The sequence below is a fragment of the Camelus dromedarius genome, chromosome 25, assembly GCF_036321535.1.
Source record: "Camelus dromedarius isolate mCamDro1 chromosome 25, mCamDro1.pat, whole genome shotgun sequence".
Taxonomy (NCBI): domain Eukaryota; kingdom Metazoa; phylum Chordata; class Mammalia; order Artiodactyla; family Camelidae; genus Camelus; species Camelus dromedarius.
In genome coordinates this window covers 20,028,699-20,055,933 of record NC_087460.1, presented here as the reverse complement: position 1 = coordinate 20,055,933, position 27,235 = coordinate 20,028,699, and the positions used below count along the sequence as shown (strand labels likewise).

The window sequence follows — 27,235 nt, the reverse complement described above, 5'->3', positions numbered from 1 at the left end:
TATATTTTTTAAAAAATAAATGTTTATTTCAAGTATGAAATGTAATGTTTAAACATTATGCAAAAGTTGTGTTCAGTTTAACAAGTATAAAACAAGACCTCTGACAAAAAGTTTACAATTTGGTACAAAGTACTTAAGAATATACTTTGACAACATTCACAGCATTTTTGAAAAATAAGTTTTGCTAACATGTTTTAGAAACAAAAATATATTTACAGTCCCAGCTGAAATAAACAAGTCCCTAACTGAGGAACAGGTCTCCTTTAGTTAGCATTTCAAAATAAGATAAAAATGCCTTTCAAGATAATGGTAAACTTGGTTTAAGAACGTCAAAATTCCATCCCTTATGGCTTCCTTGACAAACACCGTCTATTTCTTACGTCTGCTACTCACAAATAAGGTTCTCAAGCCAACTAAGTGATTTCAATGATATGCATAACCTAAGTGGTAACCAAAATCTCTGAGAAATTTTATCATGGCAATTGTATTTCCAGAAAAACATTCTGAACTTAAAGTGACAGATTTTCTGGTGGCAATTATGGAACCATCAGAAGAACTGAGTCTCAGAATTACTCTAACGGGCTGCTACCAAGACTCCTGCTTCGCTTCTCCATGTACATCTTTTTGTAGGTCTGAAACATTGCTTTTGAGTCTTTTACTGGGTTTTGTAGTGTCTCAAATCCATCCGCACTGAAGCTTCCCTTGGCGAGTCTTGAATGAGCCAAAACATTATCATCTGAGGAAACAAAAATTTTATCCATTATTCTTAGAGTTGGTGACCAGTATACAAGCAGTCTAAATTGAGAGGAAAAATGTGTTTTCGTCTTGGATAAACTAGGGCCAAGCGCTCAGTGTGACAAGCTATGGCTCTCTACCTATAGAATTATGAATGACGCACACAGGACATCTTGCCTCTCCTCTGCGGCCCTGTCTTCCCTGCCCAGGGCTGCTTGTGCCCCTCCTTTATCCTTGCCCAATAAACCTCTTATCATTGCACATTATAAAGGTGACTTTCCTAACAGCCATCTGAACGAGCAATATAAAAAGCCAGTTCCAAAGAGTGAGTGCAAAGGGCTGTCTGCAAGTCCTCTGGCCTTGCTATGCATTAGGCTCGGAAACAGCCGTCCCTTCCTGCTTTAGGCCACTGCGGTGCTGCCGTTAGCCTCACTATCCCTTCGTTCTCAGGGACCCGGCCAACTTTCCTCTTTCTGTGCATTCCTGGATGTGCCTCTTGATTTCAGAAGCTGTTCCAGTAACAAATTCCCACTTTCCATTTCTGCTCGAGCCACTCCTTTCTGGGTAAGTCTTGTTTTACCTCTTCCTGCCTGGGTGGGCCAAGTACTCTGTCCTCTTAATTCTGTTTCAATGTCTTCTGTGTCCGCGTTAGCTCTCCTTCCCGCGCCAGTAATGCTGACGCCTGGGGTCGGGCTCTGAGCTGCTTCTCAGGGGCTTCTGTTCCTTCCTCTCCTCCCTCGCCCTGGCCCACAGTTCCACAACTTGCTCCGCCCACACTCCAACCTCTGCCAAACGCAGGGCCTACTTATCTGAAATGCGTTTCTCACAGCTGGTTGGGAGCTTGCGACATCTGTCTCTGTCTCACTCCATGCTGGTTCTGTCTCCAGCCTCTCCGTCTGGGATGTTTTGTCTTTCACGCTTTCCCTGAGTCTCCTTAGTTTGTTTTTTGTTTGTTCTTAATTAAAGTGCAGTCAGTTACAGTGTGTCAGTTTCTGGTGCACAGCACCATGTCCCGGTCATGCATACACAGATTTGTTTTCATATTCTTTTTCATTAAAGGTTATTACAAGATACTGGATATAGTTCCCTGTGCTACACAGAAGAAATTGCTTTAAAATCTGTTCTTATGTATAGTGGCTAACATTTGCAAACCTCAGACTCCTGACTTCTGACGGAGCTCCGTGCCTTGTTTCTTGGCTGGTCTCTCTCCCTGGTGCCGCTCTCACTGTGTCTGGGCCCTGGATGGTGCCTTTTTCACTGTGATCCTGAATTCTGACGTCCCACCTGGACTCTCTATTTCTTCATCCTGTTTGCAGCCGCCTTTATGTCCGTCGTTTAGCTCACGCGTCTCCCTGAGCCTCCCGTCAATCTGCGCGGACGTCTGTCTTCTGAATATTTTCTGATTCACACCCCAGTAATGCCTCATAATTTATCTCTGAGGTAATGCTTATGTCTCTCTCCCACCTCCAAGGACCATTTTGCCCCAATCCTCCACACCCATTTCCACCTTTCTCATTTTTGACTTCCTGTGTTCCATTTTAGAAGCGTTTTCTGCTCTAATTCATTTCCCCATCTTTTGGTCGTCTTCCTGTTCTAATCAATAGCGCATTTCTTCTTTCTTGATTGTGATTCAGCTGAGTTTTTTCCCCACATGCATCTTCAGGCTACAAGACTCAATTCTACACGCCTGCTTAAGTACATTTGTTTTAAGCTCTTCTCCCTCATCCTTTTTCACACTTCTTGTTTAAAAATGTGCTTTATTGTTGCTCACGGTGAAGTTCTGCTTCTTTCTGTTTCTAAGAGACTCCATATAAACTCGTCTTTGTGTATTCAATTAACCAAAATTAAAACAAAACTCTTGAACCCTAGCTTCTAATTCTCAATGCAAAACCGTAAATCCAAAATATATTCATTCCACTAATTAAATCAGATGCTGGAGGCTTTGGTTGGCCCTCAGGCCAAATCCCTCCCCAGCCAACAAATAAATAAGTAAATAAACAATTAGGAGCATCAGACTTTCATGATCAAAATGAAAGACTGGATTCAAGTCCCCGTTCAGCCACTGACTATGTAACTCCAGTCAAATGATCTAACCTCTCACTGATAAACAGAAACATCTTTGTCCACCTGGTTTTGAGAATTGAATTAACTTACCTATCATCTCATCTAGGGGTATGACCTGTAGTCCACATCCAGCCTCTTTCAAGTACTGGTAAAGTTTAATTTGAACATAGCCCACACTCATTCATTCATTCCTCTACAGCCATTTTCTCACTACAGTGTCAGAACTGAGTATTCGGGATGGAACTTCTGAGCTGCAAAACCAAGTATATACTGTCCACAGTCAACACAGGAAAAGTATTGTGATGAGAATTACTTTTCTTGCTAAAAGGAAACATCACTGCTTCCCTCTCCACAGCATGACAGAAAAAAACAGAATGTCTTCCTACCACTCACACATACACACCAAGTAATTTCTTAAAAGAATATGGATAAAAATCAAATCTCACAAAAGTTTCTTAATCAGCATTCAGCTTATATACGACAGAGTACCCAACAAATAAAATCAAAACGTAGATGATTTTACCTATTTCTTGGTTGGCTTCTGGCATCCTTTTCTCCTCAGTCACACATTTTAACCAGTCTTCTTTTGTACTTTTTATTCCTGAAACTATTTAAATATTCATTTCAGACCTCTAGATACTGCTAATCACCTCTTTTAGTACTATAATGAAAGAAAATCATGTAAGCCTAAAATAGATTTTAGAAGACATTAGATACATTCACAGATAACTCTTTCTAGAGAGGGCCTGGAAAAATGCTTTCTCCCATATGAAGTGCCTGAGTATCTCACAATTTAAAAGCTTATCTTCACCATTCAATTATGTTTCTCCCAGACAGGCTGAACACCAACTCGCCCCAAGGTGTTTAAGGGCACACGAGATAGAGAACGTGCCTCATGTTGGTCCACCCACTTCCAACGTTTCCATCACACCCAGCGCCTCAGGGAGGATCCAGTTATAAGAACCAAGTGTCATCACCAATACCTTACAAAATGAACCATATACTCCTATTTAATCATCTATCCCACCACCACCTTCCAAGAAAATGTGCCTTATTTACCTTGTAACTCTAAGCACCCCGACACACACTATCTGAACAGCACAGGAGAAAGTGAGATTTCCACTCAAATCCTTTAGTTTCCCAGTCTGGGTTTCTCAACAATGTTTTATATATGATATCCACAAACCCTAAATGTGTCCTTACTACCAGAAATAATTAGTTCTCTACTCTCTCCTCCCACCCTGCACTACACTGAGAATTCTATCATCCGGCTAACCAAAAGTCATGACTGCCCTTCTGGGTGTGGTAACACGGAATGGTACAGCTTCGACCGTGTTCCCACCGTGTATTTCGTGAGTGGACTAGACATCACCACTTTAGTGACAACACAGTCATCACCTGCTTCAAAAATGACAGTGAGCTGGACCACTTCCATACATATAAAAACAATCCTTACGTATTTCCTACTATTCAGACCAAAATTTCAAATTCAGAAGGCTTTGAAATTGCAAGCCCAAAGAACGGACAAAAGCAAGACTTGAAACAACGTATATGTAATGCTTTTCTAACTTAGAAGAATGTTTTTCACCTCTTGGCACAAAAGGAAATCTCTGTACTTGGCAGACTTTACAATTTGATACCCCTCTTATCACTAGTATGACTCTGGTATCATTTACAGTAAGGGAGAAATAAACTTAAAACAAACACTGCCCAACGAACCATCAACTTACTGAGAAAACCGAATACTAAGAAAAGCAAAGCGCATTCAAGTTGGTCCTAGCTACTCAGATGGCAGGAGAGGTGCTCCCCCGCTTGCAGGACCTACAATGAAAATGTGTTACGTTGCAGACACCATCAAAAAAAATTAAACTGGACCTTGCACAGGGGCTTGCTCCTTCCTAGGACAAGGCTGCAGATCCTTTTGGTCTTCAACGGGGTTTGTATTCTTACTGAACAGTCCTTCTGGACATAACTTAAACTCCAGCATGCTCAGTTTCTCCGCGGCATCTTTCACAGGTACAAGGCTCTTAGGTTTACCTTCTGGTCTCTTCTCTTTATTAAGCTTCCTGGGTGAATTATCTAATTTTGTGAGACAAATGCGCTCACGTTCAGTGCATTTAAATGCAACTCTGTTCAGATATAGTTTCCTTTGATCCTTTGCCTGGGAGGACATCTGGCTGAATTCAACGTCACTATTTGCATTGTTTAAATTCTTGTCTAATTTGGTTTTATCAATCCACATTTTATCAGCCTGTTTTCCACCAACCGTTCCTTTACTATTCCTTGAAATGTATGTTTTAGACTCCTTGGAATGATGGATTTTGAGGGTTTTGCCACGGCTGGTACAGATATTAAACGATTCTTTGGCGGTCTGAAGGCTGCTGTTTGACTTCTCACAACTTCCAACTCGCACAGAAAGCTTACCGGGCCTCACGTGCTGGGAGTCACACGTTGCGCTTTTTGCGTAACTTTTCTTTAACGCTTTGCCGCTAGGCCCTGCTTCTATAAGCGTCTGCCTTGATAAATACTCCTTCGGGGCCAGGACTCTATGAATTTTCGATGAGCTATCCTTGGAGCCTGGGGACGTAACGTTCGGGGCCGTCTTTTCTTTAATCCTGGCTCTTTCACTGGGGGTGGAGAAAAGAGAACGGAATTTAAAGGAACCGCCTCCCACGTGTTTACCCCGCTCGGGCTTATCGTTCTTCTTCCTTTTCATCTCCGAGTCAAGTATGCTCCCTTCATCCAACTTCCTTTTTTCCAAAACTTTTTGTTTGGAGCCACCTGCTTTCAATTTTCTCTTTTCTGGGGACACTGATGGCACCAGGGAGCCATTTTTCATATGCAGATCTTTATTTTTACTTGTCAAAAAACCCATCTTTGGCTTTAATGGGCGTAGGCTTTGGGCCATGAGCTTCCTCTGCAGGCCCTCTTGAGAAAATTTTGTAATTTTGCTCGTGGAGTGAAAAGTTATCTCATGAAATTGCAGTCTTTTTTTTCTTTTGTGACTCTGCAAGGAGGAATCTAGTTTCTTATCAGCTTTGGATAGAAGTGGACCAGACAACTCTTGTTCTGTCCTTAGGGAGCTGTTAGGTTTTGCTTTGGATTTATCTTCTACATTCTTGCCTTGCTCTGTTTCAGGAACATGCTTTTTCTCAACTGGTAAATTCACAGGAGTCTCTGGATTATTACTCGGAGGCTTATTAAATGCAACAGGGTCACATCTATCAGTTCTCTGTCCTTGTTTGTAACTGCTGGTCTCCAAGGGAGAACACGGCCGTTTCCCTTCTTCCTTGGAGGCTGAGTTCTCACTAGAACTACACTGGCACTGAGGAACTCCTTCATAAACCATAGAGAGCCACCCCAGTGCACAACAACGCACATCATCTTTTTCTGAATCCACTGCTACAGACTCGCAACTTTCTTCAACTGTACGTGCTTGTGGGTCACACTGCTTCCTGTCTTTTGGGACAGGCTTTTCTTCCTGAGGTTCTGTCAGTTGGTCGTCCTGCTCAGGAAATAATTCTTTCATTTGCTCCAAGTTCAATATCGTAATTTGGATTTGGTCTGTGGAGTCTTTGGAGTTACAACCGGTTTTGTCACAAGCTTGAGCTTTTGAGATCTGGTCTGTCGTTTGCTGGACAACAGAACCTTCATGCAAGTTCACAGGTTCAATACCGTAGGGAAACTCTTTCAAAAGTTCTGACAGCTGATCGTGCAGGTATAAGATGGGTGTCTTGTCACTGAGAATCTCGTTTCTTGTAGGATCCTGGTCCGTGTAAGTGGAGGACACATCACCTTCCTGAGGGCAACTGTCCTGCTGAACAGCAGCCGATGAACACGTATCGTCAGCCATGCCTTCATTTTTAGTGACATGCTCCAAACTGCTTTCCTCCAGAATGCCACTCTTTGCTTCAACGTACTTCAAAGATGACGATTCTGAAGGTTGCAGTGACTGTGACTGGTCAGTTATTTTACGTGACACATCTGTGCACGGCACAATATCCTGAAAACCAAAGTCTTTATTTTCAGTGATGTTATCCAACTGTTCATTTTGTTGGCTACTATTTGTCCCTTGGGGGTTGGGCAGAGAGGGCTTCTGTGGCTCAACTTTGTTTAAAGGGGACAAATTGAATATCTTTGCTATTTGGGAATTGTAAGAGGTATCGCCTTCAACAAGAGAACAAATATCGCCAATCTGTAATACATCGCTGCTCACAGCGTCGCTGTCCTTTGATATACACGAAGCTTGCTGATCCCTCACAGGATACTGGGTAGCTGGCTCTGATCTGTTCTGCTTCCCTTGACTGGCATGAGGTGTGCCTTCTGAATTAGCATTCATTGGCTCATGCTTTTCCTTCTGAATCAGTGGGAAAACCTTGCTGCTTGTAGTACTTGTTACTGGCTCATTAACAGTAATCTTCGAAGCAGTATCTTCTACCAATTTATTCTGTAAGCTACAGACACTGCCTTCTTCAATAACTGGATACACTGCTTCAGGTAAGACTTCAGGAGTTGCACCTCTGACAGACAGTGTTTTGACATCTGAAAGAATTAAGGGCGACACTACAGCAATTCCCTTTGTAGTCGTTGCACCTGAAGACTCATAATTCTGTGCCACCATCGACAGAATTGTTTCTTGTGAGCTGTTTACAATCTTATTCTGACAATTTCCAACAGCTGGAAGTGGACTCTTCTCGCAGGTTTCCACAGGCTTTGAAAGTCCAACTGCAGTTCTGTTTGCTTTTGACTCATTACATGGTTTTCCTTCTGTAAGTTCTGAAGGTTGCTTTTTCCACAAAGAAAGACATGTTGCTAGCAATTCCGTTGAAAAGTGTTGGTCACTTTTAGAAGACAGTTCATTTAAGGATTTAAGCTGAAAGCAAGAAGAACTGTCTGAAATCTTGGCATTTATATTACATGTACTTGGAGTTTCCATGGTTTTCAAATTCAGTTGGTCACCAGTGTTTTGGGCATTTGGATTTATTTCAAAACTATGCAGCTTTGAATCTTGAATAGTTTCATTAGTATCTTTTAATAATGTCTTCAGAGTTTTATCTCCAGGTGCGAGTAAACTGAGAATTAGCCTATTTTTATTTGGATATTTTGAAGCATATTCCTCAAAGGACGTAGACTGAGGAAGAGAAGCTGTTTCAGAATTTGTTGGCCCATTTTGTGCAACGTTGACAAAATTTCCTGATGAAAATTGGGTGTTATTTAGTGTTGCCTGGGTAATCTCAACAGCTGATGTCTTTAAAGAACTCACAACTTTCAAATCATGTAACCCTTCTGGTATTGGCAATTTTTCCGAACAGGCAGAATTTAGTAAAACAGAACTGACTTGGTTAAAATTTCTGTCCTGAAGGGTGGAATTCAATGTACTATGTATTCTATTTGTTTCTTCTGCAGATCCCATTACTGTTGGTGGTTTATTCTCTGCAGTCTGTGGAGTGACCAGGGTTACCTGTGGCCCAGGCTGGATTTTGACAGTTTGTTTCAGAGACAACTCAGAATTTTGAGCCGATTCACCGTAAGGGGTATTCGTTGTTTTAATACAGCCTGCTGCCATCAAAAGATTTTTATTAATTTTAATTTTCCTTGCAAGGTCTGAAAACTTCTTTTTTATTTCTACCAATGTTTTAATATCCCTCACTAACTTTTCTTTTGTGGCACTTGTGTCAAGTACTTGATTTGAAGTCAGATTTCGGGAATCCATTCTTTCCTCTTGATTACTTTGAGCAAGAGCCTGAACACCATCCACAGACGATCTGACAGGTTCATCAAAAGGCTGACTGACGTTGCTATTTCCTCTCAAGTTACAGGGATTTCCCATCATGCTGAAACTTTCGTTAACGTTTTGCCATTGCTGTTGAAAACCTTTAAAAAATTCTTTCCTCATTTCAGGTAAGTGCACGTCTTGACTGTGAGGAACTTCCATAGAAGGGACTTTAACAACGTGCTGAGTCCTCTGCAGAGGACGGCTTGCATACCGACAGTCGTAAGGAGGGGGGGGTGGCCTTTTGTCAGTTTGAGTAACTGCGTATTGGTAGGACGGTACGGTTGCAGTCTGCTTTGACTGTAAAGTCAGTGCAGGATTTGGAGGGTGACTTTTTTTAACTTGTAGTGATACAGATGACATAGGGTTTTGTTCCTGAAAAGGAGGATCTTGCAAAAAGCTTCGTGGTGAATAGCTGTATTGCTTTGGAAGTGGCCTGTAATCTGGGTAAGGCAGTCCACTGGACGCACACTGCTGTGACCAGTCAACCTGCTGCTCTGGTAAAGGTGGGTTAAGTCTTGGGTTTCCTTGATAAGTTACAGGAACTCTTCCAGAATTAGAAGGGATCATATGTATTTGCATAGAATAGGTATCTGATGTTATAAATTGATTCTGTAGTGCATGTACATTGGGCATGTTCGTTCCGAAACCAGTTTGATGAGATACAGTTGCCCCTGTATGAGAAAGCATAGAATTCCTCATCGGCGAGTTCAGCCACACATCCTGTGTAACTCCTGAAGGCATGTGCAAATCATGACTTCGTTGTTTGGGTCCTTTAACATTGGCATGTATTATTCTCTCCACGGACGTCTGTGAGGTCACAATTGTCCCACCATGCATATCAGAAATAGGCATTTGTTGAGATTTATAATTTCTGATGTTGAGCAGTGGCTGTGAAACTGGATTTGAATTACTGAGAAATGGGCATCCTTCTTGGTTACTTCCAGGATGGTTTAAAGAACTTTGAGACGTCATGCTAAGTGTGTTAACTAAAGCCTGCTCCAAAAAAGATGCCTGTTTTTTAGGATACTGTGGTGGTAAGGCGACACTCTCTGGTTTTGCATTCCAGTTCATCGTCGATTTGATGCAGTATCAGAGTCTTAAAAGCCAGTTATTTTGAATGTCAGAAATCTGCAGGAAATAAAATAATCTTTTATTAAAAAGCTGTTTTGCCTGGATAGAATTTCAAAGAGAATCAGTTCACCTTACCACCAATGCTGAACATGTCTATCAAAATTTCTGAAGCCTCAGAGTAGACAAAGCCTCATCTTTAATTTGGGTAAGAAGAACAGCAAAGAAAGATGCAATAAATATGGCAAATGTAAATACAATTTCTGGGGTGTTTAAGGAATTCATTCTCACATTACAGGTAGTATTTTGTTTGTTGCACTTTTAAGTGGCAATTACTTACTGCTTCATTTATTTAACTAGCTTTTTTACTCTGAGTAACCCATGTTCACTGTTCAAAAAAAAATCAAACATATACTAAAAAGTTCTTACTACTGACCATCCCCAATGTCTAACTCTCTAGAGGCATCTATTGTTACCTCTTCTTTCAGAAAACTTGTGTGTGTGAAAAACACTAACAGATAAGTAAAACCTCATTTTTTAAGACAAATGGAATCTTACCAAACATGCTGCCCACAGTTTGCATAATTTCCTTACTGAGGATATCTTATCATTTCGGTGCACAAACACCTATCTCACTGTCTGCATACCATTCCACTTTATAGGCATATCACCATTTAACCAGTCCTCTAGTGATGGGTATTTGGTTCTCAAAACTATCCTACACTGCACTTTCTTGTATTTATGCTTTTATAGGTGTGCTAAATGTTTCTGGAAATTCCTGCAAGTGAAACCAGTGTGTCAAAGGACATTACAATGATTTTCATGAGCAGTGACAAACTGCTTTCCAAAAAGACTGAAATAACTTACACTCTCACCAACAGTACATATCTACAAATGGACAATAATAATATAACCATAACATACGACAGGAGAAAGACAGATTAAAATAACAAAATTAAACAAATTTGACCTACACATATTAACAGTACACCTAACAAGTGCAAAATACACATTCTTTCCAAGTATACCTGGAATTCTTACCAGCACTGACCATATGGCTAGGCCATAAGCAAACCTTGTTTTTGAAGGATTAAAATAACTCAGATTAATTCACAGTGGAATTAATATAGAAATCATAGGAAAAAAGTAACTAGAAAATTGCCAGATAAATAAAATGCAGTGATCTCTGCTGTCTCTTCCTCTGATCATAATACCTGTCCTACTGGATCAGGGCCCTTCCCTCACAGCTTTGTTTAACCATAATTAGCTCCCTAAAGGCTCCACCTCCAAACACAGTCACACTGGAGGTTAGAGCAGCAACATATGCATTGTGGGGGGCGAGGGGGGACTCGGGGACAAGCCAGGATAGATATTTACTACATACAGAATTTGGGGGTGACAATTCTTTTCTTTAAAGCACTTTAAAAATGGGCCACTTCCTTCTGGCTTTTCTCTGTAACAGGCTTCTATCCAAATGTTCACATAAGACTTGAGGCTCATTTATAGCATTAAATAGACTTATTTAAAAAAAAGATGACTGGGAAACAATGTCTGCATTAATCCAAGTTAAGAATAACAAGTTAATCCAAGGAAAAGAAGTGAAGGAGTGAAATACAGTAATGAACAAAAATACAGAGATTCAATATGTCACAAGTTGGTAAAGAATGAAAATCAGTAAGCCTCTGACAACACTGATCACAAACACACACACACACAATATTGGGAAAAGAGGCTATCACTAAACCCTACAGACACTAAAATGATAATGTGTATTACTTTGAGTAACTATTTGAATACATTTAAAATTTAGGTGGAATGGAGAAATTCCTTGAGAAACACACTCAACCAATGCTAACATAGTAAAAATACTACTTCTCTTTAAAGAAATTACACCAGTAATTAAATATCTTTTCACAGAGAAAACACCAGGCCCATATGGGTTTACTGGAGTGTTGTACCATTTACGGAATAACCCAACATAACCTCTTTAAGGATAAAAAAGGGGGTACTTCAGTTTATGTACTGAAGTTCTCATAACAAAAACTGTAAAGAAGGACATTCAAGAAGCCAATCTCTTTCGGAAACAAATGCAAAAAAGTCCTAAATAAAATGAGTAAACCCAATGGGGTGATAAATGGAAAGGATAACATCATGATAAAACTGAGTTTATTTCAGGAATATAAGGTTTGTCATTTGAAAATTACTCAAATTACATTATAATAATTTCTTTAGTTGTATGATCATTTCAAGAGATAAGAATTTTTGATTAAATTCAATTAAAATTCATTAAAAGGAATTTTAGTTTCTACTCTTGGTTTGGTATTAAGCCTAGCGTAGAAAGAAAATTTCCTTAATTCTGATAAATGGTAACTTCAAAAATTCAGACTAATAGTAAGAATAAAACAAAGATGCCACTACCATCCCCCTCTATTCACGGTTGCACTGGAGATCCTAGAAAGTGTAAGAACTGGGAAGGAAAATACAAATCTGACTATTCATAGAGGTTATGCAGAAAATACAAAATCTGTAGATCCTTTAGATCTATTAAGTTATGGGTCATAGTGCAGTCAACTAAGATTGAAGGCATGTGTTACCATGTGTGTGATGTCTTGATGCGGTTCTTGTGGCTTTTAGATACATACATATATACACACGTTTACTTACGTATTTGCTCATAAATAATACAACAGGAAGGAGCCTTTGAGGTCTGGTGTCAAGCATGGAACAACGCCTTGACAGGAAACTGACTCCATGACTTAGGAGGTTTCACTTTTAGCCATTGCTGTACCTTGGCCAGGACGGACCCGTGCGTGCTGGCAGGCAAAGGCAGACACTGTGGGGCTCTCCTACCAAGCTGACCTGAGATGACGTCTAAAGGGAGAAAGCTGGCACTGAAGATCTCTCTCTCCAAATACAGACATTTTGGGGATCTTCTGCCAAGTTGACCTGAGGTGACACAGTTGGTGCTGGAAACTCTCCCCCTCCCAAACCGAACATCTGGTCTTGGAGATAATGTGTTCCAGGGGCTATAAATATAGGTGAGCTGGGACTGTCAGTTTGAGACAAGTCTTGCTGTAATTCCCATCTCTTTGAGGATCCACTTGCTAAGGCATCGGCCATCAGGCTCTGCCCAAGTGGACCATCTTCACCTCATTGCTTGCGACCCAGCAGTAATCCACACCTGCCTGAGTGCCTCCTGGAGGCTGGTCTCCTGGACCAACTGGACTTTCCTACTATGGATGCAAGGACTTGGTTCATTACAAGCACTTTGGTTCCAAGGGGTTTAACTTTCATTCTGCATCCTTGCTGTCTGTTTCTCTGCTCGATTCTTCTCACTTATGTGAAAGTCAAAGTCATTGATGAACTCTATGTCCTGACCTGCCATTTAATCAAAGTAGTAAAGAAACCACCCTCTCTGAGCTTTCATCTGTCAGGGAGCCAGATCACCCGTGGCTGGTCCAGCCTGACAGTGCACCCATTTCAGTTAAAAAACAGGTCCCAAGGAAAAGACCTGTATATTCCTTATGTCCCTTCTCCCAGGAAAGCTCCTTAATAAGACAACTGATCAGACAGAAGTATAATACAAAGTAAACAGCAGTACTGCAAGAGTTAATGATAAATTTCCAGTAATTCCCCCTAATTCTTACATGAGTTTGGGCATGAGTAGCTGTTACACAGACTGAATTCTCTGTCCCCCGCAAAATTCACATTGAAGCCCTAACCTCCAGTGTGACTGTATTTGGACAGAGGGCCTTTAGGGAGGCAATTAAGGTTGAATGAGGTCATCAGGATGGGGCCTTGATCCAATAGAATTAGTGTCCCTATAAGACACCAGTGTGCACACAGGAAAGACCACGTGAACTGACATGGAGAAGGTAGCTGTCTGCAAGTACAGATCTCAGGAGAAACCAAACACCTTGATCTTAGACTTCCAGACTCTAGAAATGGAAGAAATTGCTGTGGTTATTTCCCTAGGGCAGGCCTGGCAGCCTCACACAGAGCCCATAGGTAGGAAGGAGATACGCTCTTTAGGAATAATTATGAGGGTTTTTCTTCCCCCTGTTCTCCTGTGCTGGCAAAGAAAACTGAAGCCTAGAAAACCAACCTTGAACTACCTAAATTAAATGGAGGAAGTTAAAAGTTTTCTGAAGTTTTTCCTGACTGCAGAGTCTCTACTTTTGTATACAATATATTCTTAGATTTTTCTGAAGAAATACTGTAATGGAGATTACCACAGGCAGGGTTTCCATAGTCTATCATTTAAGTTTTTCTTGGAAAGATAAACTCCTTTGCCCCCAAATTCCAGCTTCCAGTATCTCTTATCTTCTCCGTATTTTTTGTTTCTGTCCTATTACATGTCCTTTTTCTTTTTTTTTCTTTTTGAAACACCTTTTCTGAAATTTTGGTGGAATCCTGGGTAGAAGGAACATTAGATACTTGAATCTAACCCATCTTGTCAGCCTGGGAAAGGACACTGTGTGCTCACTTGCCTACGGAGCATCTTCCCACTAGGATGCAGGTTCCCCGATGGCAGGGATCCGTTTTACTCATTTCTGACTTTCAACCCCTGGACAGTGACTGGAACAAAATAAATGACTGACCTTGAATGAAGGACCTCCACCCTGCCCTCTTATCACCCCTCACCTGCGACAGTCACGGCACTTACCTGACAAACTCCAACTATGGCTGAATTTCAGAATTTCCTTCTCTGCACAGGAATGATGAATGTCTTCTGGGGGAATAAAATCACACAAGCCAATGAACTGAGTTTAATTTATTAACACATATATCAAACTCAAGTACCCAACAATTCTACCTCATTTTATTGAAAATTATATTTATGTTAATTTTATTCTTCTATTCTCTGAGACCTCATCTCTCTTCCCTGGTCCCCAGCCACTCTAACCCACACATGGTCCCCCTACTCAGCTGCTTATATCTCAGAGGGGAAAGAAATACACTGTCATCCTACGACCACCAAATCTATAAAAAGTCTTGTAGATGTAACCTCCATTTGCAGCGCCAAAGCTGACACTCCTCCTATCAAATCTCTGCGTTTAAAATCCTACTCCCCTTCCCTTTATTCCTAAGTATCAACCTGTCTCCACTGGGCTAAGTCAATTACACGTATGCAGGCACACCACTGCACATCCTCCAGGACTGCTGGCACTCAGAGAAACACAACACATAACCTCCCTGGGCCCCAGTCTTTAGCTCTCCACACCCCACACCAGTGAGAATCTTTTAACTTGGTTAAAAATCACAAATACAACAAATCCTATTTTAAATGCTGAACACCTTTAAAGGTAGAAATAAAAACAATTTTTAAAAGTAACTTGTGCTTCCATAAAATGACTTAAAAATACATAGTGAAAAAATATTAAAAGCAAAAATGCCACATTAGAAAATATTCATTTAATGCAAAAGAGTGAGAAACAAAAAGACATGAGACAGAAGATAAATAGTACAAACAGCACATGTCTCTCTATATCAGCAACATGAAAAGTGAGTGCGTTAAACAATCCAAATGATGGAATGTCGGGTTGTATTTTTTTAAAAACGTTAGCTAACTATATGCTGTCTCCAATAGGCATACCTTCGATCAAAGATAAAAACAGACTGAAAATAAAAGGACAGAAAAAGATACTATGCAAATAGCAGCCACAAGAAAGGCAGAGTGACTATACATTTTATAACCACAAAAGGGTTGGCCCACCAAGATAAAACAATTATAAACATATATGCACTTAACAGAGCGTTAAATTCAAGAAGCGAAACAGACAAGTGAAATAGGCAATTCACCAAGAGTCGAAGACTTCAATTCTCCACTTTCAATAATGAACAGAATTGGCAGGAAAAAACATCAACAAGGAAATAGGAGTTTTAAACACATTATACACACCCACATTCATTTCCAGTGGAGGTAAAAAGGAAAACAAAACTACAGGAGCTCAGGTTGCAGTTAGTGCATAACTGTCCACTGGTTTCCTTGTTTTTAAGGCTCTCTCCTCTCTGGCAGTTCCTTTGGATTGGATCCAAGAGTCCATGTACTCTTGTCAAGTGGCGAAAGGGTCAGCAAGCAGCCCAGAGATGGGCACAGGTGCCAGCAAGCCAAAAAGCACTGGATGCTTATATTCTGCTGTGGGGAATTCTCCAAAGAACCTCCCTGCCATGAATAGCTACAGGTAAATCAGCAAACCCTAAATAATGATCCTGACACAGCTGGCACAAAGTTTAGCTCTACTAACCCACCCATCTGGCTGTTACGGTTTGGAGAACAGGCAATACTAGTATGTTGATGCCGAGAAGCGGTGGTGGCCCTCGTGGCCCTCGCCACGAGACAAGCACCCCTGATGTGTCGACTCTCATAAAGTGCTATGGCCCACCTGGGGGATTCAGAGTCACCATTCACACCCTCCTGTTCCAAAGACAGAATCCATGGAGGCTTGCTGCGTGTCATCACAGAAGTCTTTCAAAATTTTTAATTAAAAAAAAAAAAAACAACCCTACATCCTGAAAACAAAGTCTGTTTTTAGGTTTGACAGTTTCATGATTTAAATCTTATTATTACTATTACTTCCTGTGAGAAAAGTGGAAAGACAGCAAGTCACTGAAATCCGTGGCAGAGGAAGTTGGGAATGTCAAGTTGTGACCTGCAAAATCAAGACGAATTTCTGATGCGGGGAAAAAAAAGGGAAGTGAGTGGCTGCAGTAGACCACAAATTTAACAATCTATGTGGATTTTCACATAAAATTTTCATGAAGACCTCACCAGCGTTAAGAAAAAGATTTGTGATATTTTTTTCACTTTAAAATATTCTATATTCATACAATGCAAAGAACGTGGTTTAACTGAAAAATCATCAACCCAGCAGCTTCCTTTATTTGTAAGCCAGCCTTATTACAGAAAATTACAAAGCAAAAAATGACCTAAAAAATCATACCTTTGAGGAATAATCATAGTCATTATCTTACACACAAATGCACAAGCACACACAACCAGCAACAGAAACTATGAAAATGGACTTATAATATATTGGTTTGCCCAGGCTTGCTTTAGGTTCAATGAAATAGTAAGAAACAGAACACGGAAGAAAAAACTTGAGCCACATCAAGAATTATTTTATATACAAGAGTGACCATTAATTTATCAAAGAAACTGAAACACTGTTGTAGTGTAAGATGATTCTATTAAAAGCCAAGATGACAAGCATAAAAAAGACTGTCTCAGGGCACCCAGAAGATGCACATCCAGACAACTGTCTTGCAGCCTTTGATAAACGTTGGTCCAATGAACAAACATTATCTCTAATTGTTAAACACCAAGTTAAAGAGAAGTCCCTATTTAAACCTGTAGCTGGGAAGACGTCTCCACCCCTCCCCTTCACATCGGTGTCAACCATCAACAGCACGATGTCACCTATAAGCACTTCAGTACCTCAAAAGTATAGGACCTTCTTAAAAAAAGCATATAACTCGTCACATATCTGGAAAAAAAACACATATACCCATTCTGGTATTTTAAATCGGAACTTTCCATTATGGTTTCAGTTCCACTTCCAATGTGTTTATCTGGAGAGTCCACTGATGTAGTCAAATTGAGGAAAGCCAGTATTTTTCACTGAAAAACTGACTTGCAATGGATCAACAAAACCACAGATACCGACACTTAAGTCTAAAACCCACTTCTGAGGAATCCCAGAAGTATCGAGATTTACTCAATCTGTGCCAGCTCTGGCTTTTTGTGGCCTTAAGTCATAGGAGAAATTAGGCTTATCAGCCCTTAATTTAGGTTTTCAAGAATAGATTATCCTAAATTTTATAGTAACAGCTAACATTTGAGAATTGACTTTACGTCCAGAACTGTGCTGAATGCTTGAAACACATGATCACATTCAAGGGTCACAACAGTGAGCGCAGCCCAGCAGTCCTAGGCAGCTGAGAACCTCAGCTGCGGTCCCTTCACAGCCTGCAGCCACGCCCCAGGGGAGGGGAGGCTGGCAAGTCTGTGTGCACCTGCAACCGGGGAGGCGGAGGAGAAGCCACCTCGTGGCATTTCTCAGGAGGCTGCTTACCAACCTTTGTAGGGGCGCCCTGCCAAGGTGTGGGTCAGAGTGAGATGAAGGCCCTGTAAGAAGAGAAAGGTCATCAGAGTCCCATGGAGAAGCTGTTCACCCACATCTCTGCCCCCCAGTCTTTCATGTATCCAGCTCCAAAGCTGACTCAGAAGCACAGGCCACCGCAGTCAGATACCCTAATGATTACACTTCCTCTTAGGTAACACTGGGTAACAGTGACCAGGCCAGAGCCAGGCTCTCCATTATGTCCCACATGCCATCGAGGTTCACAGCTCTCAGAGCCACGTGGCGTTCTCCCTGGGAGAGCGGGGAAGTGGGAATGAATTGCTCTACCCCTTCTGACTGGTTAATCCAGGTACACCTCGGGGTGCTGGCAACCACATATACACCCATCACGACTGGGCAGCAGGAAGTTCAGAGCGGCAACGGGACCATCGTTGGGGCTCGAAAGTTTACACTTAGTTTGCTGTGTCTTCACAGCAGAGGTCAGACAAGTTTCAGACCACCTTTTCTCGTTGTAGTATTCCCTAAAGTTGGAATGAGAGACCACAGAGCACACAGGCAGCAGGCAGTTACCCTACTTTGGTGTTTTGTCTAGGAACTCATTTCAGCGCCTCAGGGAAACCCGACCCTTTAGAGGGGCAGTGGTCTCCAGTACCTCGAAATCCCTGCCAACTGCCTCCAAGTGCACGTGATTAATGTTTGCTAGGCAAGTATCAGCTACATGAGCTGCAACGTTCTGTGGAGACACAAACTGCATAAGGAGAGAAGTACCACTTACCACAATAGGAGTGAGCCAATTCTATGCCTCTTGAGGTAGAGAGACTCCTTGAATAGAACTGAACGGTTCCCCTAAAGCAGGCTGCAATGCCGCTGAAGAAAACCTGTAAAACCTGTTACTCCCTGCTAATCACCCCCGTCGTTACAGGCACACTACAGTGCTTACTGCGGTAGCCCCAGGTTCTGCTGACAGGATTCCAAGAACCTCAACAGCGGCATTTTTAACTGTCATGGGGTTCAGATTCAGATTTTATAAAACTGAAGGTTGAGGAATGATTCAAGACTTCAGGTACCAGAAGAGGCATAGGACAGAATCTCCCTTCTTGTCAGCAAGTTTAGGTAAAGCATGACAGATCCAGCAGGCAGTTAAATTCAGAGCCGTAACTATAGTCTAGAAAACACATCCAAGAGGGTTCTGCTTTCCCTTAATCAGGAAACCATGAGGAATCATGACTAATGGGATGAAGTATTCAGGCCTCAGCCCAAGGACACAGCTCCAAGGACATCCACTCCCAAAGTCAGCAGCTGTTCCCTCAACTGTCCTTCGATTCAGATCTTCCATCGGCCAGCAGCATCTTCTGGTGCAGATGGTGGCAAGCATCCGGGGTGAACTAGCTGAATGGTCTCTGTGCGCCCCCTACCCCCATGATCAGCGCTGTCTTCCTTCCCTAACAACCACAGGGGAGCCATTCAAGTTTTGCAGGATGAGAAAGAATGGCAACCACTGCTGTACACTGACCAGCCCCAGGCTCTAAGCCACCCAAGCCACGACACTTTGCCCAATGACATGAGCACGTAGAAGGAAAACGTAAAAGCGGGTAGGAACTGTGGCAGTGAATGTTTAGGGGCATAATGCAGCAGTGACCTACCAGAAATGAATTTCTGTCATCCAAGAAACACCCTTCAACAACTTCTAACTAAAATAACAAGTAGCAAAACATTACATGCAGAAGCAGATAGGAGAATCCAACTATTTCCTACTAAGAAAGATACTAAAGAGCTTTGCAAAAACACAAAACAATACCACTCTTTTTACTATGGTTTTCTACTGTTTTGGACAACATTTACATTAATATGTAAGAACTTTTTGTTACTTTTCAATGAAATGATTTTTTACAAGTGTCTCAGCTTTGGTTTCTAATGAAGGAAATACCGATATAACCTACATAAACAAACGTTCTTTGGGATCTTCAAGAATTTGTTACTGTGTATATCAACGCCTCCAGAGACCACGTGAGCCTGCCGCGTCCAGCTGCAGAGGAAGCATGAAGCGGCTCTCCGGGAGCAGGACCTGGAAGCCCGCACTGACTTCTGTGGACTTTGCCTATGCATCACCTTTTTCCTCTTTCCATACTGTATCCTCTGCTGCCAAACTTTAGCCACGAGAATACAAAAATAGAGAAAATGAACAAAACCACAAGATGGGTCTTTGAAAAGATCAACAGAATTGATAAGCTTTTAGCTAGACTTATCAAGAAAAAAGGCTCAAAATGACTACAATCTAGGAATAAGGGCATTATTACCAACCTTATATTAAAAAAATGTGATACCAGGGGGGAGGATACAGCTCAGTGGCAGAGCACATGCTTAGTGTGCACAGGTCCTGGGTTCAATCCCCAGTACCTCAAGTAAACCTAATTACCTCCCCCTTCAAGAAGTAAGTAAAATAAATTTAAAAAATTTTAAAAATGAGATACTATTAACTGTATGCTAATATACTCGACCATTTGGATGAAAAGGACAAACACCTGTGACAGTGTAACTTATAATAAGAAATGTATTATTTGGTCTTCATGCTCATTTCTGGCACCAGAGCTCCTAAAACCCTCAGATTGTCAAGTAGTGAGTGATAAAGGTGTCTTTTGTTGCATCAGTGAGGTGACTTCTAGACAGAACCTAAGGATGGGGGCTAGGTGCCAGGAGGACCAACCAGACAATTAGAGGGTTCCCCTCCCCTCCCCTCCCCCCCCCCCACAGCTCCAGGGAGGGCAGAGAAGCTGGAGGTCCACTCAGGCACCAGTGGCCGCTGATTCCATGACTCTTGACTGTAAAGAGGTCTCCATAAAACCCCAAAAAGGACAAGGTCAGGGGGCTTCAGGGCTGCTGAGCACAGGATCTGGAGAATGACACAGATGCTCCCACACCCTCTCCCACATACCTCATCACCCTACACATCTGGTCCATCTGGGTGCTAATTCCTATTGTTAAAAAAAAGAAAAAGGAAACAACAGGCCCCAGGTTGGAACCACTTGCCCCCAGGACAGCAAACCATGACTTAACTACAGTTTCAACATCTCCCAGGAATTAAATTTCTGGAATTTCCTGGTCAGCACTAGTGAGGTAACCTTGCCTGAAACAATACTTTCTTTTCTCTTGCTAATAACCTCCTTGTCCTGCCCCTGCTCCTATAAAAGCCTTCCATTTTGTGCAGCTCCTCAGGAGTTCCTATTTACTAGAGGCGATGCTGCCCCGATTCATGAAATGCTGAATAAAGCCAATTAGATTTTCAGTTTTTTATTCGGTTGAATACTGTGTAACAATACTCTTTAACGTCCTTTGCAATAAACCAGTAAGTAAAACGTTCCTGAGTTCTGTGAGCCACTCTAGCAAATTAATTGAAGAGGGGGGTCTTGGAAACCTCTAATCAGTCAATCAGAAGTACAGGTAACAACCTGGGCCTGGGGTCCTGGGAACCTCCAATCCGTAACCAGTCAGAAGCGCAGGTGACCATGTGGGCCTGTGTGTCTGAGGTGCGGGGTAAGGCGACTTGTGGGGCTGAGCCCTCAGTGTGTGGAATCTGATACCATTTCCAGGTAGTGTCAGAATTCAGCTGAACTGCAAACACCCAACTAGTGTCCCCAGACAACTGCCTGTCGGTGATGTGGGGGGAACCCCCCCTTTATATCCACTGGAATTGGGTGCAGAATCCCCAAATTGACCAAAACCAACTCAAGCCATATGGAATCTAAAGAAACCTATAAAGAAACTGAATTAGTAACCAAAAACAACCCCAAAAGAAATGGCTAGGTCCAGATGGCTTTCTGGTGATCCATACCAAAAATTTAAGGATGTAAAACCCATTCTATAAAACCTTCCAAAACATAAAAGAGGAGGGAATACTTCCCAAATCAACTTTGCGGCCAATGTTACCTTAATACCAAAATCAGAAAGAAAGAAAAAAAATCATAATAAAACTACTGACCAACCTGCTATGAATACAGATGCAAATATCCTCAACAAGATACTAGCAAATGAAACACAACAGCATATAAAAATAATTATATGCCATGACCAAGTGGGACTTATCCCAGAAATGCAAGACTGTTTATACTGAATCAATGCCATATAACACATCAGTAGAATAAAGGACACAAACCACATGATCATTGCAAGCAGATGTAGAAAAAGCATCTAATATGAGTGAAATTAAATGCATCCTAAAATCCAGCACTCTTTCAGATAAAATTACTAAAACTAGAAATTGAGGGGAATTTCCTCCAATTGACAAAAGGTATCTACAAAAAAAACCCATAGCCTTAAAGACTGGACATTCTTCCTCTGCCAGATCAGAAACCAGACAAGGGTATCTGCCCCTGTCTATTCAACGCTGTACTGGAGGTTCTAGCCATGGCAGCTGGCAAACAGAAAAAAGGAATAAGGCAACCAGATTGGAAATGGATAAGTAAATCTATCTCTACTTGCAGATAACATTTTGTATACAGAAAATTTCAAGGAATCCACTAAAAAACTAATAGAACTAGATTGGTTAGGTTGCCTAATAAAAGCTCAATACACGAAACCCAAAAGTATATAGTAACAATCTAGAAAAGAAAACAATTCTGCTGACAGTAACAGCAAAAAGAATGGAACACTTGGGGATACATTTATCAAAAGGGAAAAACTTGCACTCTGAACATTATAAAACATTGCCAAAAGAAATTACAGACCTAAATAAATGGAAAAACATCCCACATTCACGGACTGGAAGATTTAATTCTCTCAAGGTGGCAATACTCCCCAAATTGATCTACAGATTCAGTATAACCCTTACCAAAGTCCAGATGTCTCCTTCACAGAAATTGAGAATCTGACACTAAAATTCACTTTGAAAAAGAGTATGAAGTTGGAGGACTCACACTTTCAATTTCAAAACTTACAAAACTACAGTAAACAAGACCACGTGGGACTGGCTTAGGATAAACACTGATCAATGGAATAGAATCCAAAAATAAACCCTCACATATATGATCACTAGAGAGAAACCAGAATCCAGAATATTTTAAGAACTCTTAGACCTTGATAATTTTTACAAAGACAACTCGAGTTTAAAGTCAACATGGTTTTGAATAGACACTTTCCCCAAAGATATACCAACAGCCAAGATGTACACAAAAAGATGCTCAACATCATTAATCACCAAATGAATGCAATTTAAGAAAAATCACAGGATACCACTTAATGCTCACCATGATAGCTCATCAAAAAGATGAGTGTTAAGTAAGTATGTGGACAAACTAACTCCTATGCATTGCTGTCGAGAATGTCTATGGTTCATCAAAAACAGCCTGGCAGTTTCTGAAAAGGTCAAACATGGTTATCACATGACACGACAGCAACTTCACTAGGTATACCTAAGAGAACCGAAAATGTATGTCCATGCAAACGCTTGTACATGAATGAACGCTCATGACAGCATTATTCAGAGTAGCCACAAAAAGTGTCTGTTAACTGGTGAAAGGATAAACAAAATGTGGCCAATCCATACAAAGGAATTAGCACTTGGCGATAAAAAGGAATAAAGTTCATACGCGCTTCAAGATGAACCTTGAAAACATCATGCCAGGTGAGAGGAGTCACGAAAGACCACACATTATGATATTACAAGTAATATTCAGAATACACAAATCCAGAGATAGAAACTAGATGAATGGTTGCCTGCAGATGGGTGGTTTGGGGGAGAATGGAGAGCAACTGTTAATGAGGATGGAGATTCTTTTTAGGGGCCAGAAAATGTTCCACACTGACTGTGGTAATGGTTTGTATACTCTGAACATTTGCAAAAACCACTGTACGCTGTAAATGGAAAAAGTGAATTATATAAAAGTGATACATGAATTACATCTCTAAACTGTAGTTTAACAAAACATTTCCCTGTTGTTAGCACACACTGGGGCACGTGATGCAAAGGGCATCAATGAATCTGATTACAGACTTCTGGGGGGGCAACCAGACAAAAGGAAGCTGACTGGCTGTATACCTGGATGCTAGTGCCACCCAGTGAAGGGAGGTAGCCTGAGAATGAAGTCAATGCTGAAGACCGCAGAGCTCAAAGAGTGGCTCAAGTTTTTAACACTTTCTTTCAGATTCAGATGCTGGATGCAGCCAAACCTGAAGGTCAAGCTATATGAACTTTTAAGTTATGTGACCCAATGAATTCTCTTTGGGGGCTTAAAAAAATAGTAATTTGCTTATAATTTCTGTCTCTTAAAACAATGGACAATATAATTTCTTATAACATACTCTGCAATTTCAACCACAAGTTAATATTTTATTTAAAAATGAAGTCTTGTAATTTAATACATCTCAAGAGAATCTTAGTGATTGTCATTAAATCTTTGCACTCATTAAAACTATGAGCAAATGTCTCACTGGAGACATGTACCTCAACGGGCCAGCCTGTAACACTGCCCTTCAATTCACAAGCACCCTTAGGAATTAAGGAGAGACACTACATAGCTGCCTCCCAACAAAGCATCACTTCTTTTTTTAAGGATGGGAAATATATTTTCTTTTTTTTTTTTTTTTTTAGGGAAAGAGGTAACTAGGTTTATTTATTTACTTATTTTTTAAGTGGAGGTGCTGGGGATTGAACCCAGGACACTGTACTCGCTAGGCAGGCACTCTACCACTGAGCTACCTCTTCCCCCCATTTTTAAAAATTGAAGTATTTGTTGATCTACAATATCCACTTCAGGTGAACGACACTGTGCTTTGGTACTTTTACAGATTACACGCCATTAAAAGTTATTACAAGATAATGGCTACAATTCCATTGAAAGCATCACTTCTTTACAAGGCTTATTACAAAGTAAAATTTAACTTGCTTTACAGAGACAGGGTTGGTAAATTGTTGTCTCGTTATCTTAAATTGAATGTTTTCCAAGTTTATTCCAAACAAAGAATGCCTTCGTGGGGGGAGGAGGGGGTTGGTGAAGACCTGATTGAAAAAAATTTTTTCATGGAATTTATCTTTATAAATACCTTTTTTAAACATCAAATTGGATCAACTCCTTAAACACTTGCCTTCCTTCCAAGACACTGATAATCCAAATGGGAAGAGATTCCTGTATATCACAGAATATGGAAAATAAGGCTTTTGGAAAAATCTGCCCTGGCTGAAAAATTTCATAGAGACATAGGTTCAAATTTGCCTGCAGGCAAAAACTAGAGTTGTGTCTTATACTTCCTTACAAAAAAACAGAAGCTACAACATGATCTACAGTGGAGGGTCTAGTCCACACATAGTTGATGATTTAGAGCTTAAAGGAGCAAACTGAATCTTCTATAAGACATAGTGTTAATTTACGTAGGCCATAGAATGTATTTCCTCTAACATGACAAAAGCTAAAGTTTACTGAGCACTTACCATATACCAGGAGCTCTTCCAAGTATATCTATGAGGCTCATTAACTTATCACAATAATCCTCTGAAGTAGGTACTACTGTTACCCCATTTCACAGGTGAAACTGAGGCAGAGAAGTTAAATGACTTTCCCAAGGTTGCACAGATGGCAAGTGAGAGCCAAGATCTGCCGCTCAGCAGTCAGATTGCAGGGACTATGGCCTTAATCACTGTTGAAGGTCTCCTAACATTACTTGGTGATTACAGGCCAGAAGCCCTGGAAAGAATCACTCTGGCTTTAAAGGCTGATATTTTATGGACTGGCTCTTCCAGACTTGTGCTCTGTGCTGCCTTTCCCCCATGTGCCAGAAATCATAAACTTAAAAAATAAACAAGCAGACCATGTAGAGAACAATTTTAAGTGGACCTCTTCCTCAGTTACTTAAGACCAGTCACCTCACCATAAACTCCTATTCCTTATCTTGCAAAGATAAACTGATTTCTCCATGATATGCCAACTATACTGTTTTTCCTAAAGCTTTGTCACCAAATCCATTGTCCTATAGTTTAATATTCAACCAATACTAATTCAAATTAATAATTTTATTCCATAACAGATAAATTAGACTAGACTACTTCGAGATGACACACTTACCTTTAAATATGTTTTTCTTTCATTACTGTATATATCCCCATTTCCCTCCGAACACCTCAGGTCCGCTCCATACAGTGTTTACATCTTTGGTCCTACCGACAGCAATAAACATTTTATAAGTAACAGTAATTTAATGTAAAATGTATAATTATATTTTTATTTATATGAAATTCACATTAAAGTCATAATTAGAATACATATTAATCTGATTACTTGATGTGACAACATAAGGAACAAATCTGTGTTCCTTAAGGTTGCACCAAAAGCACACTAAGTTTACTGAATTCTTATTAAGACCGCAAAGAAACAAACTGCGTCTGCCTTAAAATACCATTCATTCACTTTTTAAGTGAGAATTCATGTGCGCTTCTCCTGGCCCACTGTTAACCTAACAGCAGCTTAACTTACCAATTTTCTTTACTGGATCAGTAAAATAGAATCCGATTGTTTACAGGGAAAAAAAAAAAGTCAGTAAAACCTTAAGGAATTCATGCACGTTAACGCTGAATAAAACTTATACATGATTCACAGCTAACATAATCGTCAGAAAAATCCCCAAACAAGCTCTGCCGACCTACCTACTAAAATGCACCCAACCAAGCTCATTCTCATCACCTGCTGTTCTCTTTATTTTGACGGTACAGGCACTGAAAGTATTACAAATTAAATGTTTTCACTGAAACGATTCCCCGAAAGCTTGCAGCTGAACTCAGGACCCTAAGGACATCTGCTTAGAGAATTCGCGTCCCTCGGGAACACCTAAAACCGGTAGGCAATCGTGCACTTAAAAATGCCTCCAGGAACTAACTATTGCTGAGCATCAGAAAGCGTCTCCGACACAAGCGTGTCGGCGGGCCACCTGGAGATGCAAGGGGAGCAACCCTCCTCCGGGAGGTTCAGCATAATAGGGGCGGAGAGGAAGGGGACACTTGAGAAACAAACGCAAAACAAAGATTTTTTTTCTTTCCATGCCAGTGACAGGAAGCAATTAAAAACACAGGCTAGTCTGACACTCGCCAGCCCAACCAACCGCCTTGGAGTTTAGCAAAACACGTCTCCGCTGTCTCTACCGCAAGGAGCAGGGCGAGCGGCAGAGGACGCCCGGCGAGGCGCCGCCCTCCCGGCGGGGCTAGGCGGCCCCACGCCGCAGGGCGGGCAGGGCGGGCTCTGGGCGGCGGCCCGAGGCCCGAGCCCCCCGCGCCCGCGGCCGCCGCTCGGTCGCCGCCGCGGAACAAAAGCGCTCGGCCCGGCCCGGCCCGCCCCGCCCGCGGGCACCCGGGCTCCCGGCGCCCCCCGCCCCGCCGCGGACCCGAGAAGACCCGCGAGCGGCGGCCGCGAACTGGTCTCTCACTTACCGACGGGCGTACAGCCCAGCCTCGACGAGCGGGGAGGACGCGCCAGCCCCGCGGCCCCGGAGTTTTAAGTCAGCTCGGGTCCGCCCTCAGGGGCGGGCCGCG

General features: G+C 41.5%; 1 protein-coding gene across 7 annotated transcripts; it reads right to left on the bottom strand.

Moving 5' to 3' along the window:
• RESF1 (retroelement silencing factor 1) lies at nt 1-27,235 on the bottom strand. Of its 7 annotated transcripts, XM_064479172.1 has the most exons (8): nt 27,134-27,235; nt 25,779-25,870; nt 24,763-24,845; nt 17,723-17,771; nt 14,310-14,375; nt 4,675-9,703; nt 3,323-3,406; nt 1-736 (listed from the first exon to the last, which is right to left on the bottom strand). In XM_064479172.1, the coding sequence occupies exons 6-8, from the start codon at nt 9,644-9,646 to the stop codon at nt 570-572; spliced, it is 5,223 nt and encodes a 1,740-aa protein (XP_064335242.1). In that variant the 5' UTR covers nt 9,647-9,703; nt 14,310-14,375; nt 17,723-17,771; nt 24,763-24,845; nt 25,779-25,870; nt 27,134-27,235; the 3' UTR covers nt 1-569. The 7 variants fall into 7 exon arrangements, with proteins under 7 accessions (XP_064335242.1, XP_031299691.1, XP_031299694.1 ...); XM_031443831.2 differs by lacking the exon at nt 24,763-24,845; XM_031443834.2 differs by lacking the exon at nt 24,763-24,845 and having other exon boundaries at nt 14,310-14,372.